The sequence below is a fragment of the Periplaneta americana genome, chromosome 14, assembly GCF_040183065.1.
Source record: "Periplaneta americana isolate PAMFEO1 chromosome 14, P.americana_PAMFEO1_priV1, whole genome shotgun sequence".
In the NCBI taxonomy this organism is placed as follows: domain Eukaryota; kingdom Metazoa; phylum Arthropoda; class Insecta; order Blattodea; family Blattidae; genus Periplaneta; species Periplaneta americana.
Window position 1 is genome coordinate 76,386,323 of NC_091130.1, and position 17,000 is coordinate 76,403,322.

At 34.9% G+C, this 17,000-nt stretch overlaps 1 protein-coding gene across 1 annotated transcript in view; it reads right to left on the reverse strand.

The window, feature by feature from the left end:
• The window catches only part of LOC138713467 (chymotrypsin-2-like), a 33,721-nt gene extending 17,337 nt beyond the window's left edge, over positions 1-16,384 (reverse strand). Inside the window, exons 1-3 of the mRNA XM_069845592.1 lie at positions 16,226-16,384; positions 10,116-10,195; positions 6,157-6,248 (exon numbers count right to left, since the gene is read on the reverse strand). Of these exons, the coding sequence (XP_069701693.1) occupies positions 6,157-6,248; positions 10,116-10,195; positions 16,226-16,292 (239 nt within the window). The 5' untranslated portion in view covers positions 16,293-16,384. The remainder of the gene's footprint in view (positions 1-6,156; positions 6,249-10,115; positions 10,196-16,225) is intronic.
• Positions 16,385-17,000: the final 616 nt, after the last annotated feature.

The following is a 17,000-nucleotide window of genomic DNA, read 5'->3' on the forward strand; positions in this document are numbered from 1 at the left end:
CACAAATAATTCTCACTGCTCTCTTTTGAAGGATAAACAACTTAGAAACCGAAGTATGGTTGCCCCACAAAAGCTTCCCGTAACTTAAGTGACTGTAAATATGCGCATAATAAACTGTTAAGTAAAGAATTATAACATAATGTTTGAGGATTCGTAACATGAAAATTCCTTTATTAATTTTATTAACAAGATATTCTAAGTGTGTACTCCAGCCCAGACCGGCTTCGAGCGATGTGTTGTCAAGCTGTCTTTTCATCAAAACATCATTATCCTGAGAAATTCCAAGTGCCAAATCAGCAAACATGAAAGTGTCAAGGCAGTCGTCCTCAGTGCTGGCTGGGAGGTCATCATTATATATAATGAACAGCACAGGACCAAGAACGGAACCCTGTGGGACGCCAAACTTGACAGGTTTAAATTGAGACATTGCACCATTACAGTAAACAGATTGGTGTCTGCCTGTCAAATAAGAATTTAAAAGCATAGTACTAGAATTATTAAAACCATAAAATTTCAGTTTTTATATGAGTATATCGTGAGAAATGGTATCAAAACCTTTGGTAAAATCGTAAAAACGACCTAACATTAACCTGGAGTTTTCTAAAACACTAAAGCACTTCTCCACAAATTTAACTATGGCTTCAATTGTATTGTGGGAGGATCTAAAACCATACCGATTAATAAATAGACGGTTGTATTCAAAGTAATCCGTAATTTGATTGTGTAATAAGATTTCACATACCTTTGAAAGTGTAGGCATTATACTAATTGGCCTATAATTTGAACAATCTAGCTGATTACCTTTTTTATGGATCGGAATAACTTTGGAATATTTAAATATGTCTGGAATGGTGCATTTATCAATACAAGTGTTGAAAATATGAGTTAATGGTTCACAGATAAAATTAGCAACAGTTTTGACAACTTTTGGACTGATACCATAAACATCTGGACAAGAACTGTTTCTAAGTTTCAGAAAAGCAGTGTAAACCTGCAGAACAGTAACGTAATTAAGTTTAAAACTGTACCAGGTTTATGTGAATTATTTATGAAGGATGAATAATCGTTGTTCCCTTTAAGCATATTGACAATTTCATCTACTTGACAGATAAAATGGCTATTTATTTCTTCAGCATTTATGACGGGATGTTTGTTCTTGGGTTTAGAGTTGTTATTCAATAATTCAGAAACGATAGACCACGTAGTTTTAGATTTATTAGCAGAGAAATTAATTAAATTAGAGTAAAATAGCATTTTCGCCGTTTTAATAGCCTTCTTATATTTACGTTTGATTTGTTTATACTCGTATTTATCCCCAAGTTCAGACATTCCGTGATAAGTTACTAGGTTGTAATAAAATAAACTGGTTTCTTTAAGCTCTCGAAGCTCACTTGTGAACCACTTGGAACACGTACCAAGTCTACAGTGTCTTTGTTTAACAGGAATCAAAGGAAATGCAGTATCAATTATAAAAACATTTGTAAAATAGTTGGCTTTATCGTTAATATTATCAATATTGTAAAGCAAAATCCAATTTATATTGATATGTAAAGAAATATAATAATGGATAGTAGAGTTACTAATTACACGAGAGTATGTTGTGGAATTGTTACAATTATCAGATGTTGACGCATTTCTAGTTAAATTAGTTTTAAATAAAATTGCATCGTGGTCGGAGAAAATAGTAGGAAGGACTACCGCATTAGATCTATCATTATGAATAGTGGTAACAATATTGTCAATCCCTGTACCTCGAGAGTTGTTTAAGCCGGGTCGAGTTGGCTGACATAGTACTAGTCTAAGACCATAACTGTCAAACAGGGTCTTAAGGTCATCCACCTCATTGGTATTGGTACAGAAATCAACGTTAAAGTCGGCTGCTAAAACAATATTAGCGTTAGGTTTAAAATTGTATATCAAATTAATCATATCACTTCATTTGTCAAGAAAAAGAGTGAATTTAGCTTTGTTTCTGTCAGGCCTACGATATAAAGCAACACAAACAAGATTATAAGTTTGAATATAAGTGCAACAAATCTCAAAATCATAAATAGTTGCTAAATTTATAACGTTATTAACATTACGTGCTGAGATTTCATTTTTAACCTAAATTACAACACCTCCATGCTGATCGTGGCTCCTACAGTAGTAATTAGCAATATAATAGCCTGGAATTTTAATTAAGGATAATTCTTCCTTGCTAAGCCAATGTTCGACAAGACACAATATATCTACATCTAATTCATTGACTAGTGATATAATATAGTCCAGTTTGTTCATCATACTCTGAACATTCCAATGTAGTACCCTAATACCATTCGTCAAATTTGTACTTGTGCTGTCAGAGTTGATCCCTGTTGCTTGTTTACTAGAATTTTTTGCCGCAGGTGAAAAAACCGACGTACACAAACATTACTAGGCCATATGTTTGAATCCATGGCTAACTCCAAATTATCACTATAGATATCTACTTTGAATGAGGAATATATATAGGGATTTCTAGATGATAATGATTCACATTTTACTTCTGGAAAGTTAGACTTTAGAAAATTCAACACATCTTTGCATTTTGTTGAGGGTGGCAGTCTATAGGCATGCCATTACTTGGATTTGAGTCAGAGTTTTTCCCAATAACTGTCACTCGTTTACGATTTTTATTTACAACTGTCGTCCATTTTTCTTTAAGTGTGGAAGGATGGGGAGCACTAACAGAACTTTCTTGAATTGTAACCGTATTTTTTTTTGTTTAGTAACAGAACTATCGACTGCATTTAGAGATTTATTTCCAACAATTATACTGTTGTCACTGCACTTCACTATTTCACTGTTTTTGTCTTCGTTCGTTGTTGCCTCCATCTTGTTTTGACATACGTTGGTTTCCAACCCAGTGTGTTTCGTAAGAAGATCCACATGTTGACCAAGCTATTTTATTCTTTCTTGTAGTTCTCGTATGACTTCATTCTTCTGTTTTAGCACGTAGTTGAAAATACGAATGTCAATTTTATTATCACTATCACTGATAGAATACAGAGCTTCATTAAATGCTTCGTCAATGTCGATATGTAACGTAGGATCACCATCTTTCTTCTCGCAGCACTGCACCAAATTTTCGTCAATAATTTTCATATTTGGAAATACCTTTGCATAACTATTGTGAAATAAACTTTCACAGTTACTACATTTCAAACCTGACGACACTTTAGACTTGCATCTTCTGCAAAATGGTTGGAAGACGCCATATTGCTTGCAGCGGGACAAGACTGACGGAGCGGCACCACAATCACGTCCACACTCGACGAGTGCTCGACTACTCTGATATTCAATGCACCTATTATGATTGGGTCCTACCCCTCACTCTGGAAAATGGCATTAGTGAAACCCTTACCTAAATCTAACACACTTTCCACAGTAAACCAATAAAGACCGATATCAACTCTTCTCACTCTTGTAAAAGCATTAGAATATATTGTACACAGACAACTTACGAATTATCTCGACGAACACGAACTCCTTGATGACTATCAATCGGGTTTTAGGCCTGGACACAGCACTACTACAGCCCTAGTCAAAGTGACTGAGGATATCCGTGAAGCTATGGATAGGGGTGAAGTAACGGCACTAACTCTTCTCGATTTCAGCAATACCTTTAGTTCTGTTGATATCGATCTGCTTCTTGCAAAGATGAAGACTTTGCACCTCTCAGACAATACCTTGAGCTGGATGGACTCCTACCTACGTGACCGCCAACAGTGTGTTTCACTTGGTAATCAATTCTCCCAATGGCGATGCACAAAGGCGGGAGTGCCGCAGGGCTCCGTATTAGGACCACTGCTCTTCTCTATCTACATTAATGACGTACCAAAGAACTTACAGTATTGCCGATATCACCTCTATGTCGACGACCTACAACTTTACATACATTCCAGACCCAATACGACCAATGAATGAATTGACAAGTTGAATTGTGACCTAGCCACTGTCTCCACTTTGGCGGGCAATTTCGGACTCGCACTTAATCCAAGTAAGACTCAAGCTATAATTATTGGCCATAAGCTTTTAGTCAAGTCTCCTAATAACAGTAATATTTCAGTTGTTACACTTAACAACACGCTAATCCCTTATTCATCTGTCGTTAAAAATTTTTGGCTTCTTTTTCGATAATAATCTAAATTGGAATTTTCAAGTTAAAGAAACGATAAAAATAATCTGTTCCTCCATTCACTGTTTGAGTCGCTTAAGAAACTTCTTGCCCCAGCAACTAAAACTTACCCTAGTACAAACCCTAGTAATGCCGTACTTCGATTATTGTAACGTTTTGATAAGTGACCTAAGTTCTGAACTGTCAGTCAAGTTACAGCGAGTTGAGAATATGTGCGTCAGATACGTGTGCAACATCCGACGATATGATCACATATCACCGTCCTTCGCAAGTCTTTCGTGGCTCCGGCTTAAAGAACGTACAACTTTACACTCTTTGTCTTTACTCTTTCGAATTCTGCACACTTCAACACCAAATTACCTTTCGTCTCATTTCTCTTATCTATACACTAACCACGACGTAAATACCAGATCACTTATCTGTGGCGCGTTAAGTATACCTCTTCATAGAACATCTCGTTATTCATCATCTTTTACAGTATCCACCTCGCGACAATGGAATTCCCTGTCACAAAGTATTAGGGGCTGCAAGACAATAAACACTTTTAAAAACAGCTTAAAAGATAACCTTCTTAGCATTTCACTCCAATCATACTGACTTAAACTATCACTGTCTACATTGTTACTCCTTCCTTTAGACATGCATCCTGATAGTGCTGTATTTTCAAAATTGTCTCATAATAATCTCTTTCTATTATCTAACATTATTTGAAATATATTAACATTCTATGTATTTTAGCTTAATTCTGCTACATAGTTTGTATTTCAATGTTTAATTAATAGTTCATAGTATTTTGTTGTTTAATTCGTAAATAACTCTTATATACATGTAGCTTTTATCTAAATCAAATTGTTGAATACTTTGTAAGTTCATACATATGTATGTATACTTTTTGCTGGTTGAGAGGAAGAGAAGACCTTACGGCCTTAACTCTACCAGCTAAAATAAATCATTATTATTATTATTATTATTATTATTATTATTATTATTATTTCTATGAACTAAAAGGGGAAACCCCAGTTCTTTTTTCTTTCCACCCCGAGCACTACTCCTAGAGGTACTTATCACATAGTATTTCTATTCTGGATCCTAGTGGTCAGCTGTAGATGTCGGTCAGATATCCCAAATTGTGTAATTAGTATCAGATAGCTTCTCTTCTGTTAGCTCAATATCTTCCCGTTTCTGTGTTTTTGACTAAAGGATACATTTGCTGTTTTCTTTAATAACGGTTCTCTATGTCGAGATTCAGTTAGGAATGACGAATTTATAGTGAAATCTTCTTCTTCTTCTTCTTCTTCTTCGCAATTCTCACGAAAAAATATTTATATAAGTTTAGTAATCATTATTCTAACTCGTGCTGTACTTTCGGCATGTTCACAACAACTGATTTTCAGCAATTCACCAACTTGCTCTTCTTAGTATGCTGAATCAATTTCTAGGTTATTTAACGTAGATGTAATTGGCGATAACAAGATAGTGTTTTGTGATATGTGGCCGAGAATACGCTAAGAATTATTCGACTGTCACCTGAAATTTGGGAAAAAGCTAAAAAAAAACCCTATCAATAATCAGCTCAAGCGGGAATCGAAACCACGCCTCAGCGCAGCTCAAAATCATAAGGCAAATGTATCTACCGCCTGAGTTGCACTTGTGGCAAGTTATTTTTCGTACTGAAGAAAATTTATCTTACTTCGAAACACTCATGACTTTAGAGAATACGCAGGTTTCCTTACACTTTACCAAATAAGTTATCTCATGAATATAGTTACAATAACCACTTTAGTGTGTTCAAATAAAAACTAAGTTATAAATTACCTAGTTCACTAGTTTCGGCTTCCTGATAGCCATCTTCAAAACTAGCTGGATTAAAAGTATTTGTGTTACAAACTTAATTTTGAAAACGCGTTGTAAAAGAAATTGCTCACAACGAGCATGTGAAGCAGGAACTAAACAAGAATATCAGTTAAGAATACTTGACAGTATTACGTGTAACTTACTTGGAAACGCAGTGAGCTGCTGTGAGAATGTAGATCTCGTTCAAGATGGAGCCGCCACAGAAATGACCGAAGTTACTCTTCTGTAGAGACAACTGGAAATAGAAACTGTTTATATAAGAAAACCTTTAGGGCCTATGGAAGTGCTGATATTACATGTGAGGAGATAAGAACAACTAATAGTCGTGGGATTGTCTCAAATATTCGCGTTGAGTTGGGAAAACATTGGGGAAAAATAGCCAAGTAGACTACTTGTCCAGCTTAATTATCAGGATTTTCCTTAATTCTCAGTGACTTATTTTTCAACTTAGATCTGTGCATTCATTATTATTATTATTATTATTATTATTATTATTATTATTATTATTATTATTATTATTTTTCTTGATAATTTATAGCGTCAATGAAATGTGTTCTATAGTGTCAGTGAAATGTGTTACAGAGTGTCAGTGAACTGTGTGCTAAAGTGTCAGTGAAATGCGTCATAGTGCCACTACAGGGAATGAGATGAGAGTAAAGTGAAAGACTATTGAAACTTATGTAGGACCTATACATAATCATGTAGGTTGTGTTGTAAAATTAGGTGTTTTATTTTATGTTTTATTATTATTGTGTTAAATTTTATTGTGTATTCTTAATGTATTGTGTATAAAATTGTATATGTGTTGTAAATTGTATTATGTATTGTAAATTTTATTGTGTATTGCTTATCATTTTATTGTGTATTGTTAATATTGTATATACCACTGCCACCGGGTGCTTGCCCACTTGCAGTGTAAATAAATACATACATACATTATTATTATTATTATTATTATTATTATTATTATTATTATTATTATTATTAACTTCTCCAAAACTAATGTAATAAATTTTTCTGGGAAAGTTTCTTCTCTGAAATTTTATTAGCCTATCTAAATAATGTTTTAATAAACAGAACTGATTGTGTAAAAGATCTGGGATTATTCATAGACAATAATCTGCATCTTCATAGTCAAATTGATTACATTTACAATCACGCAATGAGAACGTCGGGAGTAATAAGGTCAATAACTTATTATTTTTCCACGCTTTATTCTCCTTTAATGCTGTAAGCATTTATGCATTGGTGCAATCGAAACTCGAATATGCGTTTGTAGTTTGCAACACGATTGCAACTACTGATTCGGGTAAGTTAGAAAATATACAAAGAAAATTTATATCTTTATGTCCATTCAGATTTCTGTTCATTAATTCCGAGCACAATTATGAGAGAAAATGCGAATACTTTATTTGTCGAAGCCTATATGCTAGAGGTCCAGACCTGCAGAACTGTAGCTCCTCAGAGCTTCTGCTTACTACCCCTTCTTACACCACCCACCTTTTCTACCAGTGCAGTCATGGCGTTCAAGTTACGCTCGGCTGCATCAACATTCATTCTCGCGGCGGTAGGTATACAATACGCTATGAAGAATTACAAATGTAAAGATAATAAAAATCCTTAGAAACATACATTTAGAAAGTAAGAGAAAAATGAATGAGGGAAATACATTTTAAAATGTGCATATAATGCAAGAAGATATACCTATGTATATATCGTCCTATAGTAAAGCCGATTAAGTCCACTTTTGTGTAAAATAAGGTAAGTACAGTCCCCGATTTATATTTCCGTGTTCTGTATTCTACTCAAATGAAATAAGTCCGAAATGTTGCATACAGGCTACAAACCAACTACTTTATTATGATTTTTCGTGCATTAATAAAGTTTAAATTCCTATTTTTACAAGACTTGCATTGCTGGTCTTAATTGGTTTTACTACTAATAGGACAATAAATAAATTGTACGTTGATAAGTGAGTGATAGTTTTATGACCGGATATCAATGCTGTCATTCAACATTGTAACGCCAATAAATATATAAATATATATATATATATATATATATATATATATATATATATATATACACACACACACACACACACACACACACACACATAATATGCGTACTGCAATTTAAAAAGAGAACTGGAACATGGCAAAATCTAAACCCGTGAAGAAATACTATCCCCAAAGGAAATGGCAATATGATTATTTTGTTGCCGAAAACGAAAGAATTGCTTGTTTTTTTTTTTGTGTTCCATCCAGTTTATTTCTACTCGTCATTTCAATATTAAACCACATTTCAACAAAGCCCATATTAAGAATTATGTAATGCACAAACTTTCGGGTAATTTCATTATTATGAGCTGTATATTGATTATTTATTTATGTACTTTTAAATTAAATATGTCACTCGTTGTGTTCATTTTGAATTAAAATTAATAGTGACTTTCAAGGTTCATTACTTATTATTTACATGCTATAAATTTATATTTCCGTAAGTGATGATAGGAGGAAAGTTTTCGAAAATCTAAAGCAGATTAGTTGCAAAGAAATCTCAAAGAAACTACAGACATGAAATATAGCATACTTGTAAATCTTGAAACGAGATAACGCATTACAAATAACTTACAATGAATTTATTACAATCGTTTTTGAAAATTACATGCCGCCACTGATGAACATTTGCATAGCAGAGAATGTGAACAACTCTACGCGGAAGTCGATCATCCCCAACAGAAGTGCAGTGAGGCTGATGTCATATTTCCCCTAATTACTGGTTCTGCAAAGCTGTGCTAGACGCTATGAGCTTGATTATTTGTTATTTTTTAACTTCTTCAGAGGTGATATATCATGTGACTCCTTAAACAATATTAGCTTACCTATTCCAACGAATGATATGAAAACTCACAAACATTTTTATAATAGAAATTCAAATTTCTTACATTAGTCTCCAGATGCATTAAAAATGCCATCATGTATGGCTGCCAATTCGAGCCTTTCAATGTATACACTTAGTTTTCTTGACAAGAACTTAATATCATTTATCTATTCTTTTAAAAATAATACTTAATTTTCATTGTGTCATCTCTAATATTCTCATAGTATAATACGTCATAAATTAGAGAAAAAATGTCGTTTAGGATGTTCGTTTATTCTTCTTGCGTCCATTAATTAACATTCCAAATTGAATTTACTTATTATTATTATTATTATTATTATTATTATTATTATTATTATTATTATTGTAAATTTTTAATTGTATTCAAATTTTAATTCTGTTTAGGTCCTATTCTGTATTATTATTGTATCACTAGTGTTGGGCTATTATTAGCCTATGGCTATTGACCAGCGCATTAATATTGTAATAAATAAAATAAATTATTATTATTATTATTATTATTATTATTATTATTATTATTATTATTATTATTATTATTATTATTATTATCCTGGAGCAACAGTAACTATAAAAGACACTCGGGAGGAAATTAAACTCAGAATAAATATAGGAACTGCGTGTTACTATTCGATTGAGAAGCTTTTGTCATCTAGTCTGCTGTCAAAAAATCTGAAAATTAGAATTTATAAAACAATTATATTACCGGTTGTTCTGTATGGTTGTGAAACTTGGACTCTCACTTTGAGAGAGGAACAGAGATTAGGACGTTTGAAAATAAGGTTCTTAGGAAAATATTTGGGGCTAAGAGGGATGAAGTTACAGGAGAATGGAGTTACACAACGCAGAACTGCAAGGATTGTATTCTTCACCCGACATAATTAGGAACATTAAATCCAGACATTTGAGATAGGCAGGGCATGTAGCACGTATGGTCGAATCAGAAATACATATAGAGTGTTAGTTGGGAGACCGAAGGGAAAAAGACTTTTGGGGAGGGAGATGGGAGGATAATATTAAAATGGATTTAAGGGAGGTGGGATATGATGATAGAGACTGGATCAATCTTGCACAGGATAGGGACCGATGCCAGGTTTATGTGATGCCAGCAATGAACCTGCGGGTTCCTTAAAAGTCATTTGTAATTAAATAAGTAAGTAAGCTGTAGTTATCATAAACTTTGATGAATGTATGAACTCACCATAAAAGGATATTTTCCTAGCGGGGCATCGGTGCCGTTTACGATCCTTCCTCCTAAATTATGCTTCAGCTGGGGGGCACCTAAAAGAAAATTGTGCAATTCTCAATTTTATTTTACTTTATATGTTATTCCTCTTATTTTCTATGCGTAAAATCTGAGTTTATGTTCTTGATCGATCACGTTAATTGTGAATAATTCTGTATAATTGAGTGGAAAACTAATAATAGGCTATAGGCTACATAGATGCTTCCCACATTTTAGAAATCCTATTACGTGTTTTGGTGTAGAATAAGTCTTTCTCCGCATCGAGATTGGAGGCAACATCCGGAATCGTGGAGAAACGAACAATTTCAGAATTTCAAATGCTTGCTCTGAAAACATTGTGAGCCACAGCCGAATTTTAATGCTATTAATAGTTAGTCCATGAACCAATGTAACTTGTGTGACCACGTCCAATTTGGCCACCTCCCCTCGTTACGGGCATGAGGGCGACGAAGTTGCGTATAAAATTAGTCATGCCGCTGTGTCTCTGTTAGTAATAGTTCGTCATAGAGAGCGGCTACAAACCTGTGCTACCATTCTTTTGATTTGTAATCATCAGTCTTAAGATCCGAGACAACATAAGAATGAAGTGAAGTTACAGTGCAACGGATTACAGATGGAGTGAGGTGGCGTGTTGAGTTTTGTTTACCTGTGCGTTAGTGTACAATCCGGTTCGTGATCAGAGGTACAGTATTCTTCCGTCTCTCCCTACGAAACGAATTCAGATCATCACAGCGCATTTTCAATTCATAGTGAACAGTTTTTTCGAACTAGTTGCAAGTATGTACATAGTTGTTCATTGTAACGCTAATGCCTCCAACGTCGCCGAGGGACATGAAAGCTTGTGAGGTATGTATCCTGCTTTATTTTCCACCGTCACTAGATTGTACTATTAACAATAGAATATAACGCATCACATTGACGTCTTTGTTTACATTCACAGTATGTCTACCTACTATGTTCAAGGAACTATAGTCAAGTGAGTACATAGGTTAGTAAAGTGTCCCGGATCCTAAGCCTAGTAATCAGTATTGAAGTGATAATTTTTATGTTCAACTTTGAGTAAACCATTAATCAAAAATGTATTGTGAGTTGGGACTGATTTCGGAATTTACTTCATGAAGAGGAAATAATAAATTGCATGCCATTCGTTAACTACTTATCTTTTTATATATCCATACTCTTCATTTCTAAGACGAAACAAAAACAAAACGTTCAAACCAACGGAATGGTAGCATCATTCTCGAAATTGGGTAACGTATACATGCCGGTTCATCTCTGATATAGCAAAGAATTTTTTTATAAAATGGCGCCAGTAAAACAGTAGTTGTTCAGTTCACTGTTGCGGTGATTACAGCAAGAAAATCAACTCCAGGTAAACTATCGTGGAATAACGACTTGAGTAGGCCCTACAGACTAGCAGATTATCAGTAGAGTCCTGCGTTTGGTCACTTAAAGCCACCAAGCAACCCACAACAGTGTAGGTACGAGTATGTATGGAGTATAGCTTGACGGCATCCGACGATACTTAGTTCACGTCTATTGATCAGTGAACATACGAAAATAAAACAAAGCGAGGCGGTTAGAAATGAGTACTCCAATATGTAGAAAAATTTGGTAGCGAACACTTCATTATTAGGAAAGAAGAATACATCTTTTATCAGAAGAAAAAGGATAAACATTTCATTTGAGACACTTATAATGTTTATATTCATTGATTGTAATGTATACAGGGTGTTAAAAATAACGTTTATAACGTTTCAGGTATAATAGAAAAGGTAAAAACAAATATCTTTTGTAAGTGACAAAACTTTGGCAGATGCGCCGTTTATTGTGTACGTAAGTGTTAGTATAATCCATAAAGAACAAGACCAATTGTTGTTTTAGAAGTGGTGTTCAAACTGCCGTCCATTGAAGGCATTGCACAACTGGTACCTTCGTACTATGGAGTGTCTGCAACGCTAAAAAAGGCCAACATTGTCTCTAATAACATGTGCAGCTTCAACAACGCGAGCAACTAAGTCTTCTGCCGTATCGATCGGTGTCTCATACACAAAACTTTTCACGTCTCCCCACAAAAAGAAATCCAGTGGGGATAGGTCCGGTGATCGAGGTGGCCACGGTACCGGCCCACCCCTGCCATTTCAACGATCAGGGAATGTAGCATTTAGGCGGTTCCTCACACGACGGTCAAAGTGTGGAGGGGCACTTTCATGCTGAAACCATATTCGTTCTCTGATGTTTAATGGGATATTTTATAAAAGTTCTGGTAGGACGTCGCGTAGAAAAACAAAATAATTACCACCACGGAGACTGTTAGACAACAGATAAGGCCCTACAATATGGTCGTGCACAAACAGAACTAACCAGTGTGTGTTGTGACGGAAGTCAAGTCATCTATTCTTCAGGCCATCTAGCGGCAAAACGGCGCATCTGCTAAAGTTTTCTCACTTAAAAGAGAGGTTTGCTTTTACCTCCTCTATCATCCCTGAAACGTTGTAAACGTTATTTTTAACACCCTATATAGAGAGACTCGTAAAGCATGGGTATACAATTTATTTTATTTTAAGTTTGTGCAGACAATTATATTTTTTCATTTGTTAATTTCGAACTTAGATCTAAAGTATCTTGATGCGTTTTACTTATTGTACAAATCAGGGGTAGACAAATTCCGGGCGCTACGTAGGTAGTTATGACAAATAAAAATTTCTTTTATGTCACTATGACTAGGCCCTAATACATAATATTAACAAAATCGGTTGTAAGAAGAAATTTGAACATACTTCTTAAATTAATATCATTACATTTGTGTGCATATATTGCCCTACATAGCTTCAGAGTATTTCTGAGAGAGTTTGTTTGCATTGCATAGATATTTAATATATATATATATATATAATTTCGTTCCTTAAGCAAAATTTTGAGAAAACTACAGCACCTATCACGATGGAAAATGTCTCATTCGATTCGTTATTAACTCGAGAAATGAGCAATCCACACCTGTGGAGTAATGGTTAGTCCGTCTGGTAGCGAAACCAGGTGACTCGGGTTCGATCCCCGGTCGGTGCAAGTTACATGGTTGAGGTTTTTTCCGGGGTTTTCCCTTAACCCAATATCAGCAAATTCTGGGTAACATTCGGTACTGGACCCCAGACTCATTTGATCGGCATTATCACCTTCATATCATTCAGACGCTAAATAACCTGACATGTTGATAAAGCGTCGTAAAATTATCTACTAAAAAAAAAAAGAAATGAACAATAATTGTGTGTTTCATCCAGCCTTGTCAAGAATCCACAAGATATACAAGTTCTCATTGGAAATACGAGTGAACAAGGCCCAGATGGTGATATATCATATACAAAATATATTGTTTATAAAGAAATATTGTTGTAATATAAGTCTCTTTCTAATTGTGTCAAGATACGTTTTCAGTCAGTTTTGTTTTTGACTCAATTGTTCGCATATCCAGTATGTAAAGTTAGATATTATACAAAGAATTGTGTTTGGATCGAATTGCTGTGTTCAATGACATTGTACAAAGGTAATGTGTTCCTTATTGCTTTATTTTTTTTAGTGTAATTGTGTATTTATTTGTTTTTTAAATAGTCGTACAAGCAGCTATTGTTGCTTCAGGCCACTAGTTTTGATATATTTCAGTAAATGTATCTTTATCTTAGATCGAATGGTTTTCTCATTGCTTGTGTGGAGAAAATGTGGCGACTCTGGAAAATACTCTCGGCTCCACAAGTAAAGAACTCTGGCCTCATACCACTTCTGCACAGATCACAGTGATTGACAGGCCAGTTAGAGGAAGTTGTTGCCACGTTTGCTCTTGGCTGGACTCTTTAAAAGAGGCTGCCTCCTGATGCTTTTGTCGTTCTCTATTAAAAATTATATTTTATTGAGTATAAACAGCCTTTAAATAAGTACTTTGTTACTGTTATTAAATGCAAATGGTATTTTGTACATGAGTACTATTCATATTGTTCACAGACTTAAGCCTATACACATAAGTACAGGGACATCATTTTATTTTTACTAACATTTTTAATATTAACCTAGCTATACCTGTAGAGAACCGGAAACACCGTTTGCTATCCCCTTCCACGACTTTAGTTCGATGATACTGGAGTAAAGCACAAACAAATCACTTTACTAGGTATAGGAGGGTAGAAAAGTAGTTCATCCATTTACGTAAAATAGGAAATATCACGATTTTGAGTTCGATAATTTTCATTAGTTTTTGTTTAATCATAATACAGTACTGTATTAAGAATAAGTGTGTTTACTCACGAACAGAGTTATCCATGCGAACGTATTCATTATACAGTGTATATTATACTGTCTACAGCACATTAGCATACAATTTAGAGATTGAAGTTAAATTAAAAAATAATCATAATATGGATATTTAAACACATTTTTGAAAATGGTGGCCGTTCATTTCGATACAGGCTTCAGTTCTTTTGTGCATATTATCCCACTATAGACTATTGTACCTAAATCCAATTACCAGTTTCGTCCTTCGTACTAGTAACTCATGTGAAATAATTCTGTACCTTCTCTATAAAAGAGTACCTTACGTAGTGTAAATCCAATCTTCACTTCTGCCCTACCCGCACAGATAAAATTACTCAGACATGCTATCTACTGTACGTCCATGTGGTTATGCCGCAGGATCGTGAAAGGGCGGAAATCACGTGACAGATAATAGTACGTAAACGTCCAGTTCCTAACAGAAATTAATGTTTTCAGAAAAGAGCTAAGACAGCCCAGCTCTTACGGAGGGGCGAGCAGAAGCAGGTGGGGGAATCGAGATGCGACGTAGGCAAACGGACAGTACCTGTGCGAAAATATGATTCAATATTGAAAGCTCTTTCGTCACTGGAAAACGCGAACATATTTCTGGAACGTACTATATTCACTAACTCAGTAGTGTTTACATGCGGCCTTGGTTCTGTATGGAGGAAGTTGGAACTTCATTAGTAGAAGGGGTGGGAGTGAAGTACATTCAAAAACTCAGGTACAATAAAAATTGAAGTAAAAATAAAATGATGTCCCTGTACAAGACTAAACAGATGTAATCATAGTACCAGAGCGTGTGGAGAGACTGTTGAACTGCGGTGTGAACAGTTGACTCACAATTTACTCTCTGATCCCAAGCAAAGATAGTATGTTCGATGTAGGTCTACACCTAACTTCTATTGAAAGTAACCAAACGCAGTAATCTAATTACTAGTCAAGTTAAGGGGCTACAGAAAAATTGTAGCCCATTGAGTAAATTGCTGTGTGAATATGAAAGGACATGCATCCGACCCTGTGTGTACGAACACAGTCTAAATAAAGTATTTTTGCTGATATATTTGTGTATTATTCTCATAAACATTTACCAATTTTGCGATTGTGGTTAGCATGGTGGTGAGACCCCGACATTCATGGTTAATAAATGAGGCGTTCAGAGCTAAAATGGATCAAGTCCATGAAACGTAGTTTTGAGATAATAGGACTTAAAGTTAACTTGCTCTAGTGGATTATCTAATTTCACTACCAATAATTTTATTGCTCCATTCTCAAATTCTAGATTTATAAAATATAAACAATTGTGATGTTAATTGATGCAACGCTTTAGTGACCTGATCCACTATGGCTCAGAACATAGTGAACAAATAATCTGAGCCAAAAGTGACTGGTGTCACCTAACGGCGAATGCTTGGAATTAAGACTTGATCCATTACTGCTCGGAAAAGATTCAAATTCAGATACTCAGTAAATGAATTAAACTCAATTTATGAAAATTTGTGACTTGATCCACTTTAGCTCTGAAAGCCTCATAAATGGTCCCGTACAAGAAAATTCATGGCCACCAGATGCAAAAGAAAGATACCTTATGTTTAAGTATAGAGTACAGTATATAGAAAGTATTAAATTGCATTTAGAAAGTCTTAAAAAGCTTCAAACGGAAGTCCCTTGATCAAATGATGTATAATTTCTGATCTTTAAATAATGATAATAAATATTCCACAAGCTAATATTAAGTTCCACATAAAAATTTAATGATTACGTACCAAATGTGCAAAGTAGCACAGCAAAGATTACAAGATTGCAGCGTAACATGTCGTAAAATGCTGGCATTTCTGAAGAATGGAATGCGTATGTATTCCAACAGCAATAAATCAGTACTGACTGTACTGACCGTTCAAGCTATGTTGCGTGTGATTTATAAGATTATTATCTTTCAGCGTGGCGACTTATTGGAATTCCCGCTAGTTAAGTTCGCACATTATTAAATAAATGCAACATTACACTTGAGAGTCCTTGAAATTTATCGTATTTCATTAACCTTTGTAATCGTTTTATTTTGGTATTATCATCCTATTGATGCAAGATAAAGATAGTAGTGGCTCACCAGTGAAGTGAGCTAGAGAGTTTATCAACTTACAACAGAACTACGTTTGTCAACGAGGAAGGTTCGCGTTTGCCTTTTTTGGATTCACCCATACGTGCTACATGCCCTACGTCTGGATTTATTATTCCTAATTATTTTAGGTGAAGACTACAATGCGTGCAGTTCTGCGTTGTGTAACCAGCGAATAGGGATTACAAAGAATGGACACTGAGCGAATTTTCCTGTGTTTTGTTTCTCTGTGCGCCGGCGTTTAGTTCCACTTTTGCCCTTCAAATTAAAAATATCTGAGTTTTACTTTAAATATTCCTATCCCTAGCGTGTTGAAAAGGAATAACAATGGCGGCCGACTCGGTATATCCACGGACTCTGACATACACTAAGATAATAACTGAGTATAGAGTTGAGACATAGGATCCAAACATCGCCTATCTTAT